This window comes from Anomalospiza imberbis, chromosome 2, assembly GCF_031753505.1.
Source record: "Anomalospiza imberbis isolate Cuckoo-Finch-1a 21T00152 chromosome 2, ASM3175350v1, whole genome shotgun sequence".
NCBI classification, from domain to species: domain Eukaryota; kingdom Metazoa; phylum Chordata; class Aves; order Passeriformes; family Viduidae; genus Anomalospiza; species Anomalospiza imberbis.
This window is the reverse complement of record NC_089682.1, coordinates 14011315-14024752: the sequence shown is the minus strand read 5'-3', so window position 1 is coordinate 14024752 and position 13438 is coordinate 14011315. Positions and strand designations below refer to the sequence as shown.

The window sequence follows — 13438 nt, the reverse complement described above, 5'->3', positions numbered from 1 at the left end:
ACTGCTCAGCAGCAAAACCAAACATATTTTTGAGGTATACATGATAAGCAGGAGGTAGTTGTATGCATCCTTATGATTAAAAATGGTGTCTGTGTGTGACCCTGCTTCCAAGAGAGTCAGGATGTGTTTTCATGAGCTGGGCATGGGAGCTTGATAAAAACTGAATGGTGCCATTGCATTTTGCTGTCACTGTGGAGTTTCCCTGGGAGCAAAGCTGTGCCACCAGCGAGGTGAGATCCAAGTGGGACACTGGTGATTGGGTTCTCATCCCCTTTGCCCATAGATTTGATTGGGGTAGGAAATTATGTAATGTGAGCTTAAAGGATTTCTGAGATTGGACCATTTTGCAGATGAATCAGCAGTTTCTAACCCATTCCTGCTGAGAAGGGATCTGTTTCCTTCACAGGGAGGCTGCAGACTTCTTTGTTACCTGATTAAATTAACAAATTTCTGGTAATACCTTCTCACTTTTGAATTAAAGGATTTTTCCACAAAGCAAAGGGGCACAGGTTTTTCTCACCCCTTCTTGTAGCTTTCTGCATCTTTTGCAGGGACTTAAGAATAAAAACAAGCTTTCCTTTCTGTCATGACCATACATCTCCAAGTACAACCCTTTTGCCTTCAGGCTCGGCTTTGATGGCGCTGCTGAAAGATGTGCCAAGCTCTTTACAGTGGAGAGCCGGCTGACAGAGCCCAGTGTGGGGCTTGGCCATCCCAGGGCACCCAAACTGACCCTACTGAGGGGCTCTGGTTCCCAGCACCTGTCTTCCTGTGCTGGTGGCAGAGGTAGGAGGACCAGCAAAAATAAAACAGTTTGAAGAACTTCCAGCCATGGCTCTCTGACGCCCTGGTGCAAACAGCATAGCCCAGGATAAGTGGAAGGATTTTTGCTTTCTGGCGTCCCCTCCTGGGCCCATGACAGAACCAGCTGGCAGGTGTGGTATTCACAGGCAGGAAAGTGCAATTTCACCACCTCTCATCTGTCAGCTGTGCCACAGGCTTAAACATGGGGTGGTGGGGAGGTGTGAGACCAGTACAGCCCTCACCTGGAGATATTGGTGTAAGAGGCCATCTGAAGCCCCCACATTTGTCTCCTTGTTGAAGCCATCATTCCTCTCTGTCTAAAATAAATAACCGAGTGAGCATGGGACTTAAAGTAAGCAAACACCAAGACCAAGATGTTACCAAATGTAAATGACTAAAGACTAAAGGAAAACCCTGTTCTAGAAATCTCTAAGGTGGTGCAGGATACATAAATACCATTTTCGGAAGGGAGAGGGGAAGTCCAAGGAATGGTCACTGTTTAAACAATGGCAAAAGGAAGAAGTGAATGTTATTATTTCATGTCTGAACACTCTCAGGGACCGTGTGCCACCGTGGTGAGGGAGCTTAGGTGGTGCTGTGCAGTTCTCGTGCTGCAGTGCTCTGGCATCTCAGCAGTGAACTGCTTTTTGGTTCCTTGCACTGTTAGCTAGCTGAAAAAGCTGGGAGTGATGAGCAAGCAGTGCGTGTCTCCCTTCAAGAAAAAACATTCATTCAAATTTTGTTATTCCTTTAAATTTCGCTTTCTCCTAATAGGAGCAGTAAGGATAAGAACAGCTGGATAAATGAGGATCTGGTAGTCAGTCATTTGTCCCAGGACTAGGTGCCAGGTTTATTCTGAGTATGGTTACTTGCTATTAGAATCCTCTGCACTGAGGAGTGTAATATGCATTATGCATTAGCATATTGCTGATGTCCCCATCACACAATAGCCTTTACCATCAGACTGAAGTTTCCTGGGGGACCTCCTGGTGTACCATAGGCAAGCCAAATTGTAGACTGTGCAATCCTTTGAACTCACAGGATGTGCCCTTGTAAGCTCTCAGAGCTTCTGTTTTCTGTGGAAACCAGTCACCCAGGGTTATGACTGTGGGCTCTGGATGGGTGGAACAATCTGGGTGGCCGCAGCTGAATTCCCAGCATGGCAGCAGAAGGGAGAGCGCCATGGGTCTGCAGCTCTCATCAGGGAGGAGGCAGCATCCTGTGGCTCACGGGCTGCCACAGGCAAAGGGAGAAAGGAGAGAGAGCCTGCAGCCATGCTGCAGCACACCCCTGCCCTGCACTGAGGCAGCAGAGGGCTTTCCTAGCATCAAGGCTGAAAAAAGTGCAGATAAAGTGTTGTGTTTGTCTTAAGAAGGAAAGTCTGGGTCTGAATTCCCAGTGCTGAATCCTTGGACATGCTGGTGCAGTTCTCAGCATACTTTGTTGGGATGGAGGGAATAGCAAGTTTTCTTCTTTGGCTGTTTGCCACCAATTTGAGACCAAACACTGTGGCCCCTGGCAAAGCTCAGAATATATCTCATAGCTGCTCTGAACTGCACAAGCTTGCAGCCAGCTCTGGGAGCTGCTCAGCTGGCAGGATGTGCCAGGACACAGCTGTCTGCCACCTTCCCTCTCCTCCCCAAAGCCCCATTGCTGAGAGGTGGGATGGGCAGGTCCGCCCCGTGCAGTGCCCTGTCCAGCCCAGCACGATCTCAGAAGCACCAGGCCACTGCTGCAGAGCAAGCTCCTCAGCCTGAAAGGATCATTTCCAAGAGGAAAGGAGTATTTTAGGTATGACATTTAGCTTCTAGCCATTCACTAAAGATGAAGTAATAGCTGTAATAGATGAGGTTATTTTATAACCTAAATATTAAAAGAAAGTGCTTCAGATGTGGAAGGAAGCAAATGCTGCAGTGAGGCAGGGTGGGTAAATAGCAACACACACTGTTTGATAAAAGTTGCATGTCAGTTTAGTTTCTTCTGCATTGTGTCACTCCATAGACCCTCTCTGAAGGAGTTGTATTGTGAATCTAATAAAGGCAGGAAATTCCTTCTATTCCTCCTGTTTTCTTTCAGCTGCACTTCTTTATGCGACATCTTGTTTTATAGCTGTAGTCAATGAAAACCATTCAGTAGCTCCCACTGCAAAAAAATTAAAATCAGATCTCTGTCTTTGATCTGGTAAATCAGGGCATTTTCCCCAAACTGTAGTCAAATACAATAGAATTTGTACCCCAAAACAGTTGGAACTTTGCAACTCCAATCTGAAAAGATGGGAAGTATTCCCCATAGAGGTTAATTTCTTTGTCATGTTCCTGCAAATATTTTGTTTTGTTTTGTTTTAGAAGAAAGTTGTGCAAAAGACCTTAATCTGTTGCACAGACAGTTACATTTTTCCTCCCACCACAATGGAAAATTTTGCTTCTCACCATGGCCAGGTATCTTGTTCTCACAGTACTGTGAAAAGATTTGTTAGTTCAGTTCATTTCTCAAACTTATCTTCCTAATGTCAGTATTGAACTGTTATTTCTGTCAAAAAAATTAAAACTACTCAAAGGTGGAAAAACACACCCTCAAGCTGCTAGAGAAACAAGATGAGAATATAGGAATGTTGTAATCTTTGTCTATATGATGTCACATTATCCTGAGGAACGGAGGCAACATAACTAAATTTCTACCCATCACAGGGTGTGCAATGTAATCACAAAACAATCAGACTGATAGTACCTTAGGAAGGGGCAAGCTGGCTGGGTGGGGTGCTGCAAATAAGTCTCAAATACCATACAAAAGTCACTATGACTGTTTAGTTTCAACAGACACAGGAGGTTAGCCAGGATTATTTGACATTTTTTCCTTTGCCCCCAGAAGAGTGTATAAGCTCTACTGCTCTCCTGTACACTATCTTCTATTTTTTAAACAGTGTTTATCATCAGACAGAATGATAAACATTAGCAAACTCAATATTTTATTTTTGAAAAACATTGCAACCCTAGCCTATTTGGGCTATTCTTTTGCCATATTTTAAATTTCTTGTTTCTTCTATGTTGACTAAAATGGATTCAGAAAAGTTTGCAAGAGTTTTCTGTATTTTTTCAAGAAGAGATGTTAATTTTTCTGCCTTTCTGATGCTCAAAAATAGCTTAATATTTTTGGAGTCAGAGCTTAGGCATGGCAAATTTCAGAAAGATGAGAAACAAAAAGGAAGGTGCACTAAGAGCTGCTAGACCCAAAAATAACCTACAAACCCTAAAGTTAGGGGACCTTCACTAATTAACAGAACCTCTCAGAGAGAGCAAGAGAAAACCAGTGTCTGTCTCTGCCATTGCTTCCTGCTCTCAGACTACTGAGGATTTGATGGGAGAAAGAGGGAGGAGAAAAGAGGGCAAATTAGTTATTGCCAGATTTCTTTTCCCTGCTGTGCCAACTGTCTCTATATGTAGGACATGCAGCTGTGGCCTGTGCTGGTGCCCTGCACTGCCAGGCTGCCAGTGCATCCTGCACAGGTGGCACACCTGGTCACAATGCTCTTCTGCCTTCTACACCTCAAGATGATCTCTTGAGAGAGTAATTGGGCAATCCTGAGCACAACATTGTCCCTGGACATGGCTGGGCTTTGGCTGGACCTGTTGAGTTTACTTATTTAGAGAGGCCAAGCTGCAGCTGCACGTGGCACATATGCACGTCACATTATGCCAGAGTTACCAGCAAAGGACACAGGGGAATAATACTGCTGATTTGATGCATGTTTCCTTTTTTTTTTTTTTTTTTTTGCAATGAGTGTGCTATTAATACTGCAGTCACCAGAACTTTTGTTGTTGTTGTTGCTTAGATCAAGTACAAAAGGGATGGCGGTGAGGAGCTGCTGTCGTTCTGGCTGCTAATGTGCGAGATGAACTGATGAATAACGTGTGTGATTTCTCTTTCCCTTGTAGTTGCACTCTGCAGTGACCAGGATCCAAGTTCAAAGACCTGGTTTCAATTACACGTTTGCCCATATATGTATCCTGAACAATGACAAGACATGCATAGTGGACGACATAGTGCATGTACTGGAGGAATTAAAGGCTGCTCGTTCTTCTAATCGAACTAATTTTGCAATCACTTATCCGATTACTCACTTAAAGGATGGCAGGGAAGTGTATAATGGGCATCAGCTCGGTGGGGTTACTGTGCACAGCAAGGACCGGGTGAAGTCTGCAGAAGCCATTCAGCTCACCTACTACTTGCAGGCAATCAACTCCTTGAATGACATGGTGGCAGAGAAGTGGGAATCCATTTTTTGTGACACTGTTGAACTTTTCCAGAAATCCAACAGGAAAGTCAAAATGTATCCTTTCACTTCCTCTTCGCTGAAGGAGGATTTCCAGAAGACGAGCAGGGTGTCAGAACGCTACCTGATCACAAGCTTGGTCCTTGTGGTCACCTTGGCCATTCTCTGCTGCTCCATGCAGGATTGTGTCCGCAGCAAACCCTGGCTTGGCCTGCTGGGATTGCTGACAGTGACCCTTGCCACCCTGACTGCTGCTGGGATCATCAATCTCACTGGTGGGAAATACAATTCCACCTTCCTGGGAATCCCCTTCGTCATGTTAGGTAACTATCTCCTCTCTCTCTTTTGTGTGTTTGTGCCTCCCTGACGCATTTCCCAGCAAGCAGACAAGCATCACTGCATGGTTCCTATTGTCTCATTCCTGCAGCACTGCCCCATGCCAAATCCACACTGCCTCTTTTCCTAAACTGTTTATATGGTGCCTGGATGTTAAAATCATGCCTGGGGCTCCAGTACAGCATAGCACAATGCCGTGGGATGCGGAGCCTGTGCAGTAGCAAGGAACAAGGATGTGCAAGTGCTGTGCCTTTTGCGGAGAGGGAGCCCAGCTGCTGCTTCTCTGTGGATGTTTGATTCTGGTTTTGGAGGGAGACCTTTGCAGTGGTCCCCATGCAACACTGACAGCATCAGCTGTGCTGGCAAGTCAAAGGGCTGCCCATGTTGAGCATTTAGGGAGTGCTGGCTCCTTTGGAGGCCAGAGCAATGCTGTCCTGGCTTGGCAGGTACCTTCCTGTGGGATATGAGTGGTGGTTGGTTCTGGGTTGCATTTCTCCAGAAGTCCCTGTATTGGCTGAGCAAGTGTAGGGAGAGTTTCACAGCCCTGGGGGAGAGAATTTTGGCACCCCTGGACCTGCAAGCTCAGCACCAGCACATTCCACAGCAGAGGGTTATGGAGGGAAGCAGCACTGGCTGCTCCCTGGCTCCTGTGCCAGCAGAGAATCTTTATCTCCCTGGGTTTTGTACCACCTTCACTCACTGTGGAGTACGGAGTGGTTTCAGTTTGTTTTGTTTTGTTTTCATCAAGGGTAGGAAAGGGGAGGACAGAAGTCTGGTCATCTTGTTCCCAACCCAGAGTCAGAGCCCTCTCCTGCTGGCACCAGGGTATTTGTGGGAATTCTGCCTATTGTACCCAGAGAGGCAGGAGGACTTCACGGGAGACAAAATGAGAGCTCTGGAGAGTTCACAGCCTCTTTGTTTGTTTTTGGTTCATAACCAGTGTGAAAAGCTTTGTGCACTGTAGGTGTTTAATATGTCCTTGTTCACGCCATTATTCATTTGTGGAGAATAATACATGCATTGATTTGATCACAGCTTCCCCAGCTGAAAATCAGTGTTCAGTAATACTTCAGGTTTCAAGTGTAAGAGTGTCTCCACTGACTTAGTCACATCATGTAGTGATATGACACGTTTTGAGCACAGCTATTTTTATATCCAGCACCAGGTTCCTGTGCTGTGCTGGTACTATAGTGCTGCTGCACTGTGGTATTGTTGCACTTTAATTAAAGACTATGCTTCAGTGCATCACACTACCAGTTAACATACAGAATATATTCAGTGACAAACAGAATTCAGCTACATTACATCAGCTGTCATTTTCAGATGACATCTGTGAAAATTAAACTACATTGTTATCTAGAGGAAACGTAGCACAAGAAAGTCAGAGTCAAAAGAAGGGTATCTTTCTGACCTGAGTCTTTGGTTTCTTTGGTGGGTTTTTATGCCTGTTCATGTATTATAAAATTCAATTCTTCAAACTAAGTAGAGTATATTAAGTGTAACTTTAGATAGGAGGGGATTTTCAGACGTGTTACAAGAGTAGCAGAAAAGCAATCTAAAGTCCAGACATATGAATTGAAAGAACATGGGGAAACTGACTCAAAAATATGAAATATTAGCTTTGTTTAGGGATCAAATATCTGCTCACTGGGACAACTTTTCAGATCTTTAATTTACTAGTAGTGACAATGCTGAGACTTGAAATCCTCAAAGACTTACAGATAACTATGAAAAGTTTCAAATGACTATTTTAGTGCTCCATTAAGTGCCAAGCTGTATAGACAGCTCTGCTTTTCTTTTTTTTTTTTTTTTTTTTTTTCTTTTTCCTGTTTTTTTTTTGTCTTACTTGGTTAAGTATTCCACTCTTAAAAGGGCAGCTCGGCTCCCACTGTGAACAAGTCAAGATAAAGCAGCCAAGTTCGTGTAAATCTTGTCTGCTTCCCCAGCTGCATAAAATCTCCCAAGGGATGGGAATATCAACAGGTGAACAGAAGGCACTGACAGCATTTTGGAGTTTTTAATGAGAGCTGTTTAAACTGGCAGATAGCTAGAAAGGCAGGTTGGCCTTTTCTTCTCTTCCTGAAGTACAACAGAAAGATTCAGCATGCGTTTTGAAACGTATTTCATACCTACATGTTGTTTTGCTTATAAAGGATGTTTTAAGTCAAAGCAACTGAAGGCTGCAGACGCCAAGAATCCTCCGTTATAGCTCGCTGAACTGCTTCCACTTAATTTCAGTGACCGTCAGATTAGATCATAGATTAACTGACCTTTAGGAAGCTAAAAGATTTCTGGCTAATGATGTAGCCCTGTATCTATTACTCATAATCTCATGGCTAAAAGCAGAACTGAGATAGAAAAAATGATTACACCGGACACATTTCAGGCACGGCCCCTTTACTGGTATACATCATTAATGAAGTTTCCCTGGTTTGTAGCAGCTGAGGATTTTTAACTTTTCATCAGCGTTGCGGAGGCAGGGGGACACTCTCCAGACATCATTTGACACAGGATGAGATTACATCTTTCATAACAAATAGTTTTCATCATGTACTTTGTCTCCTTCTTGGACCACTTCCGCCTGTGTTTCACTGCACAACCACTACAGCATTTGCATCATGTCTAACCTGAGTTCCCCTTTTGCAACTTAGCTGTCCTCCTTATTTATCCATTGCATCTGGAAAATAATTTATTTTCATTTTCTTTGCATATTTGTTAGCACTCTCACTTGCCTAGTCTTCTTCCCTTTCATCCCAGCTTTCCTCAGACTATGTTTACCAGACTTCCAGCAATCTTCTTACTTTTGACCATTCCACATCTTCCAGGGAGTGTGGTGCCTAAATTCAGGCACAGGATTCAGACTGAGGCTTTCAGCAGCACGTAGAGTAGGAGGATGATTTTTCACATCTTGCATATGGCACTGCTGTTCATACATCGCCATATGTCATTCATTTTTTTCTCAGCAGTATGAAATGGTTGGCATTTGGTTGGTGGTACATGGTAATTCACAGATCCTTCATGTCATTTTCTACCCCGTTTTCACAGTCATTTATTCCAAACAACACGTAGAAGTTTGCCCTTGTCCTTGCTGAATTATAGGTTGTTTATCTCACACCATTTCTCCTCAATAAGTTTATCTGGAGACCATCACTGTCTCCAAGATGTATTAGCTGGTCAGCAATGTTTTGCAATTATCAACCTTTTCATATTTTCAAGAATTACTTTCTGAATAGGTTGTCCAGTCACCAGCCCATTCTAAAAATATAGGCAGTATGTCTGGAAAATAGTCTGATCAAAGTGCTTTGTAATACTTCTTTCATTTATCCTGTTTCTTTGACATCCCTTATTCATCAGGCATTTCCAAGAACAAACAAGCCACAGTGAAGGGTACCAGCCTCGGCAGATGTTGAATCCTCAGCTTTTGCATCAACAGGGAATTTTAAAAGTTACTAAATTACCATGACTTACCAAATTACAGTCTTAAACTCAGGCTGTGTAAGTGTAGGCAGGAATATCTTTTGCCTACTCCACCTGTTAAATATGACATGCCAGTTTAAACACTTCATACTTTGGTTTTAATAATGGTCGTTTATTCTAATTTATTTTACTTTTTAATTAAGGCAGATTACTGTAACCCATCTTAGAAAAGAGGACTCTACACAGTCTGAGTATGTCACTACTGTGACGATTTTTATGGTGAGGCAGGTTTCTTTTTTGCCATCCCTGATTTCTAACTCAATGGCAAAAACTGAAGCCAGGAGAAATGCTGCCAGACACCCCCTTCCCCAGCAGATACTAAAAGAGCAAATGTTCCCTTGGGTGCCTGGTGGTCCAGTTGCAAGAGGCCGTGGCTGGGGCTGGCCTGAACCTCACCGAGGGGCTGTAGGGTGAGGCAGCAGAGTCCAGGCTGGCTGCAGCCACTCTTCTCTGGGATATCTTGTCAAGTCAAACTGGGAACTGCTCTTCTCCCATTACAGGTTAACACAAATACTTCTAACCTGAAAGTGAAGCCTAAAACCTGGGAAAATTAGCAGGCTCCCACCATTCGTCTGGACGTAGTATGAATTAGCATATGTCTCTGCGTTTTTTTCAAACTGCCATCCACCTCTATCAGTGTGCAAACAAGTAAACTAAGGACAAGTTTGCTGACATGTCTAGATCTTGTGAATACTTTGCTGAATTAGGGATGTTCATTTTTGACCATAGGAAAAAAAAAAATTCTACAGCTAGGTTGGGTTTAAAATGGCTGATTTATAGTGTCAGCTGAAAAACAGAATTAAAATTCTGATTTCCCATTGCCTTCTTCATTAAAAACTACAGATGTTTGGTCTGGCAGAGATGCTAATATATCCATCATAAGTTTCCCTTACACATTAAATGCTGTTTAAAAACTGCCAAACCTTTAAAAATAATGTTTTCCTCAAAAAATCAGAGTGTTACCAAACAAATCATTGGACAACAACCAGTGCTGTCTGAACAAGTTTTTGGCGTGACTTTTTTTCCTTCCCAGAGGCAGAGTGGAACCTAGGCACTCAAAAGAAAATTGCAACACAGCCCTTTGCACCGCAAACTAGCAATGTGTTTGCTGTTCCTTCAGAAATGAATACAGCTTACTCGGGGAGAAGTGGCTCTCTTCAGCTGCCAAGTTCGTGAAAAGCATCGGCTGTGTGAAACCGCGGTGGAATGCCGGGCGCTGCCAGATATGGGCAGGGACACGGGGCCAGCTCTGAGAGCTTATATTTAGCCTCCAATGCTGGCAGGGGAAAACCAGGTAGAAGTTATGAAAGTGGCTTGAGCTTGTAGCACACTGTAAAAGGAAATGGTAGCCGGCCGTGTGTAACACTCAGGCACAAATGAAAACCCCTTCTTACAACCTCCATCGCATCCTGCCCTGCAGCATGCCCTTTCTGGGATGAGAGAAGGGAAATGCAGTCAACATAGAGATCCAGGGAGGGATGAGTGGGAAGGAGCAGGTGGAAATGTCATGTAGGACCCAGGCAGGGTTCTCCTGAGGTTCAGTCTCAAGTGGAGGAAAGTCAGGGGGAGAAGGACACCCTTACAGGTCTGCATCTGGCAGGAGAAAGCACAGGAACAGGGTAAGGTGTGGAGCACTTTGGAAGGTACCTGAAGGAACCAGGACTCATAGTGGCACCTTATAGATACAGAGAAGTTCCAGTCACCTCTTAGAAACACATATTTCTTGGCCACACACCTTCCACATGGCTTGCCTGGGGGAGAACTCTGCTGATGGAGAAGTGAACTGAGATACGTGTATGGGGGTTTGACAGATGCAAAAAGATGGAGCACCACAGATTAGATCTGAGGTCAGAGACAGCTGGGGAAGAAAGTTGGAAGGAAAAAGGCATCAGAAGAAGAGGGGAGGTCAATGTGTTTGATGATAGGAGTGAAAAGCGCAGGACAGCAAGCGAGAGGACTGCTGAAGGTTAGAGACCCCAAAGGCAACAGGCAACGAAACCAAATAGGGCAGCTGACAACCAGCACAAAAACCTGAGGGTGTTCAGGCCAACACACACCAGTACATGGGGCTCACTGGTGCTGTGCCTCGGTGCCAGTAAGGCACCTGGCCTGGCTGCTGCTTAATTCTCTGGAAGAACATGCTGGTAGGGAGTTGCAACATATGCCAAATTTATACATCCAAAAAAGCATCCATTATCCTCCCTATCAAGCATCCAAGTGTTTGCTATGTTCAGTAAAGCTGAAGAGTCAACATTGGTTACATATAGAGAGTTTCAAAGAGAGAGAAGCAGCCCCTCCTCAGGTCTCCCCAGTGCCCTTCAGTCCACACACAGAAGTAACACACACCCCCGAATGTTTGGCTTTGTATTTTTCCACCAATTTCCCTGCTGTCAGTTAATAAAAATGTGAAGCTTACTGAGTCTGTTTTTTTAATTCCCCAGCTAAACTTTCTCACTCTACCTGTCCAACTGTCCCTCTGCTGTCTTTTCATGCTGTGAAGAAGCATGTCCTCCTTCAGCTGGCTCAGCTGGCTGCCCCCACGTCCCTTTCTCCCATCTCATCCATCTCTTTTGCAATATCTGGCAGCCTTCTCCAGCAGGTCTCACCCATCTTCCTCCTCCAGGCCATGGTATCTCCTTCCTAATGCCTGCACAACTCTCAGCATCTTTTGGTTTTGGTCTCCCTAAGCTTCCTTTGTCTTTTCTGCTGTTTTTCACATTCCTGTCAGTGTGTCCTCTCTGCCATTTTGGTTGGGTTTTCTTTAAATTTCTCCTCTCTCATCCTCCCCTCTCCTCAGCCACAGCTGGTCCCATTGCTCCCACCATTTTCCCTATATTCCTCAACAACTTCCTTGGCAGTCAGATAGGTCCCACTATGCCCTGCAGTTGTATCTCAGCTGCTTGTGATTTCCACCATTCATCCTTTCCTTTTTTCATACTGCCAAAGCACTCCAAGAGTGCCCTGGAAGTACACTTGGGTTTTTGTCACTCCATCTGCTCAGCTTTCCCAGTTCAACCCCGCACAGCTCAGTTACAGTCCTAAAGCATTTTGTGGTTTGTTCCTTTCATCCCTCTTCTAAGAAATGAATAAAATTATCTGGTTTTATCTACCCTGAACAGACAGAATCCCAGGCATGTCATTTTCCTCATCATGCTTTTTTCTTCTTCCTTTTCTGTTCTCAGTCCCTCAGTCTTTTATGACATCTCTAAGCAGCCATGCATCTTCTGCAGTCCTTCAAGCATCACCTGGCATTTCTGTTCCTCATGTGGAAGAGGGAGTAAGAGCAGAAGTAGGTTCCCAGGCCACCCCTCCTCACTCAATGTACCAATTAGTCCTCTCACCAAAGTCAACACTTTCCACCCAAAGTGGAGCTGATTAATCACCTCCTTCACCTGCTGGTCTTCCTTACTCCAGCTCTCCTCCTGAAAGATGATGTCTCAAGCCCTTTAAGGAACCCAAACACAGAAGCCATTATTGTGTGGAAAAGAAATAGACTTGAAAAACAAATGGTGGCGGACTGTTTTAAACACTGGCCCTTTCCTGAGCAATTCAAAAGCAGCAGGTAGAGCTTACATGACATACGACATGAGCACAAACGACATACAGCCAACATGGTGTCCAAGTTCCCCCTTCACCACCACAAAGCCCAGTGAAATCCCTGCACACGTACATGCTTCTTGGCTTCAGAAGACTGCTGATAACTCAGATAATTTACAATGGTTCTTAGAAGAGAGGAGCTGTATCCATAGGAAGTCAGTCCAAAGAACATCTTAATATTGAAACCAAGTGCTGTACAGCCATTTCCTCTTCATTTTTGGTGTTCCAATATACACTTGTGAAAAGTATGTTACAGGTGATGCGGCATGTTCATTGAATATTCATTTATGCAAAGAGTAACAGCTGTTACACTTTCACCGTCTGCATTCTTTTAACTGTGGGGAACTCAGTGCATGCAAGGGCTCAGTGAAGGGCTTTGTCAAGAGGTGCCCCAAACAGTCACAGGTACTAAGAGTTTGGCACTGTCATCCTGATTTTCTCCAAGTAGTGAAGTCCCTCAGGAGAAACTTTCACATATGAGATAATATGCTGGAAGTTCAGAGGTTAAAGAAAGGAATCTTTTATCTCTATAACTACATGTAAAATGTGTATGTGTATATATACATATATATATATATATATGTATGTATATATATACATACATATATATATATGTGTGTGTATGTATATATATACATGTTTGTGGTACACTTTATTTACTGGGCCTCAGTGGTCAATGAAGACCTGGGGAATGTCAGAAGGAACTGATGTGACTTCATTTTAGGTCTGGCTGTGAGAGAGAAGGTGAACGTTGTGAGCTTCATATAAATGGCATCCCTCAAATAGGCAACAGCATAGAAGAATATAGAGAGGGGACCAGTCATTTTCAGGTCATGAAACCTCTGGCAGAGAATTCAGAGGTGGATTAAATAAATTGGAATAAGTCTGGATGCTTTGTGAAAAGCCCAAGTTGAGTTCCAAACCTTTTTTTTTTTTAATCAGCAAAAATAGTAG

At 43.9% G+C, this 13438-nt stretch overlaps 1 protein-coding gene across 1 annotated transcript in view; it reads left to right on the top strand.

The window, feature by feature from the left end:
* PTCHD1 (patched domain containing 1) overlaps nt 1–13438 on the top strand; it is a 33558-nt gene that overhangs the window by 8331 nt on the left and 11789 nt on the right. Inside the window, exon 2 of the mRNA XM_068179874.1 lies at nt 4737–5397. Within this exon, the coding sequence (XP_068035975.1) occupies nt 4737–5397 (661 nt within the window). The remainder of the gene's footprint in view (nt 1–4736; nt 5398–13438) is intronic.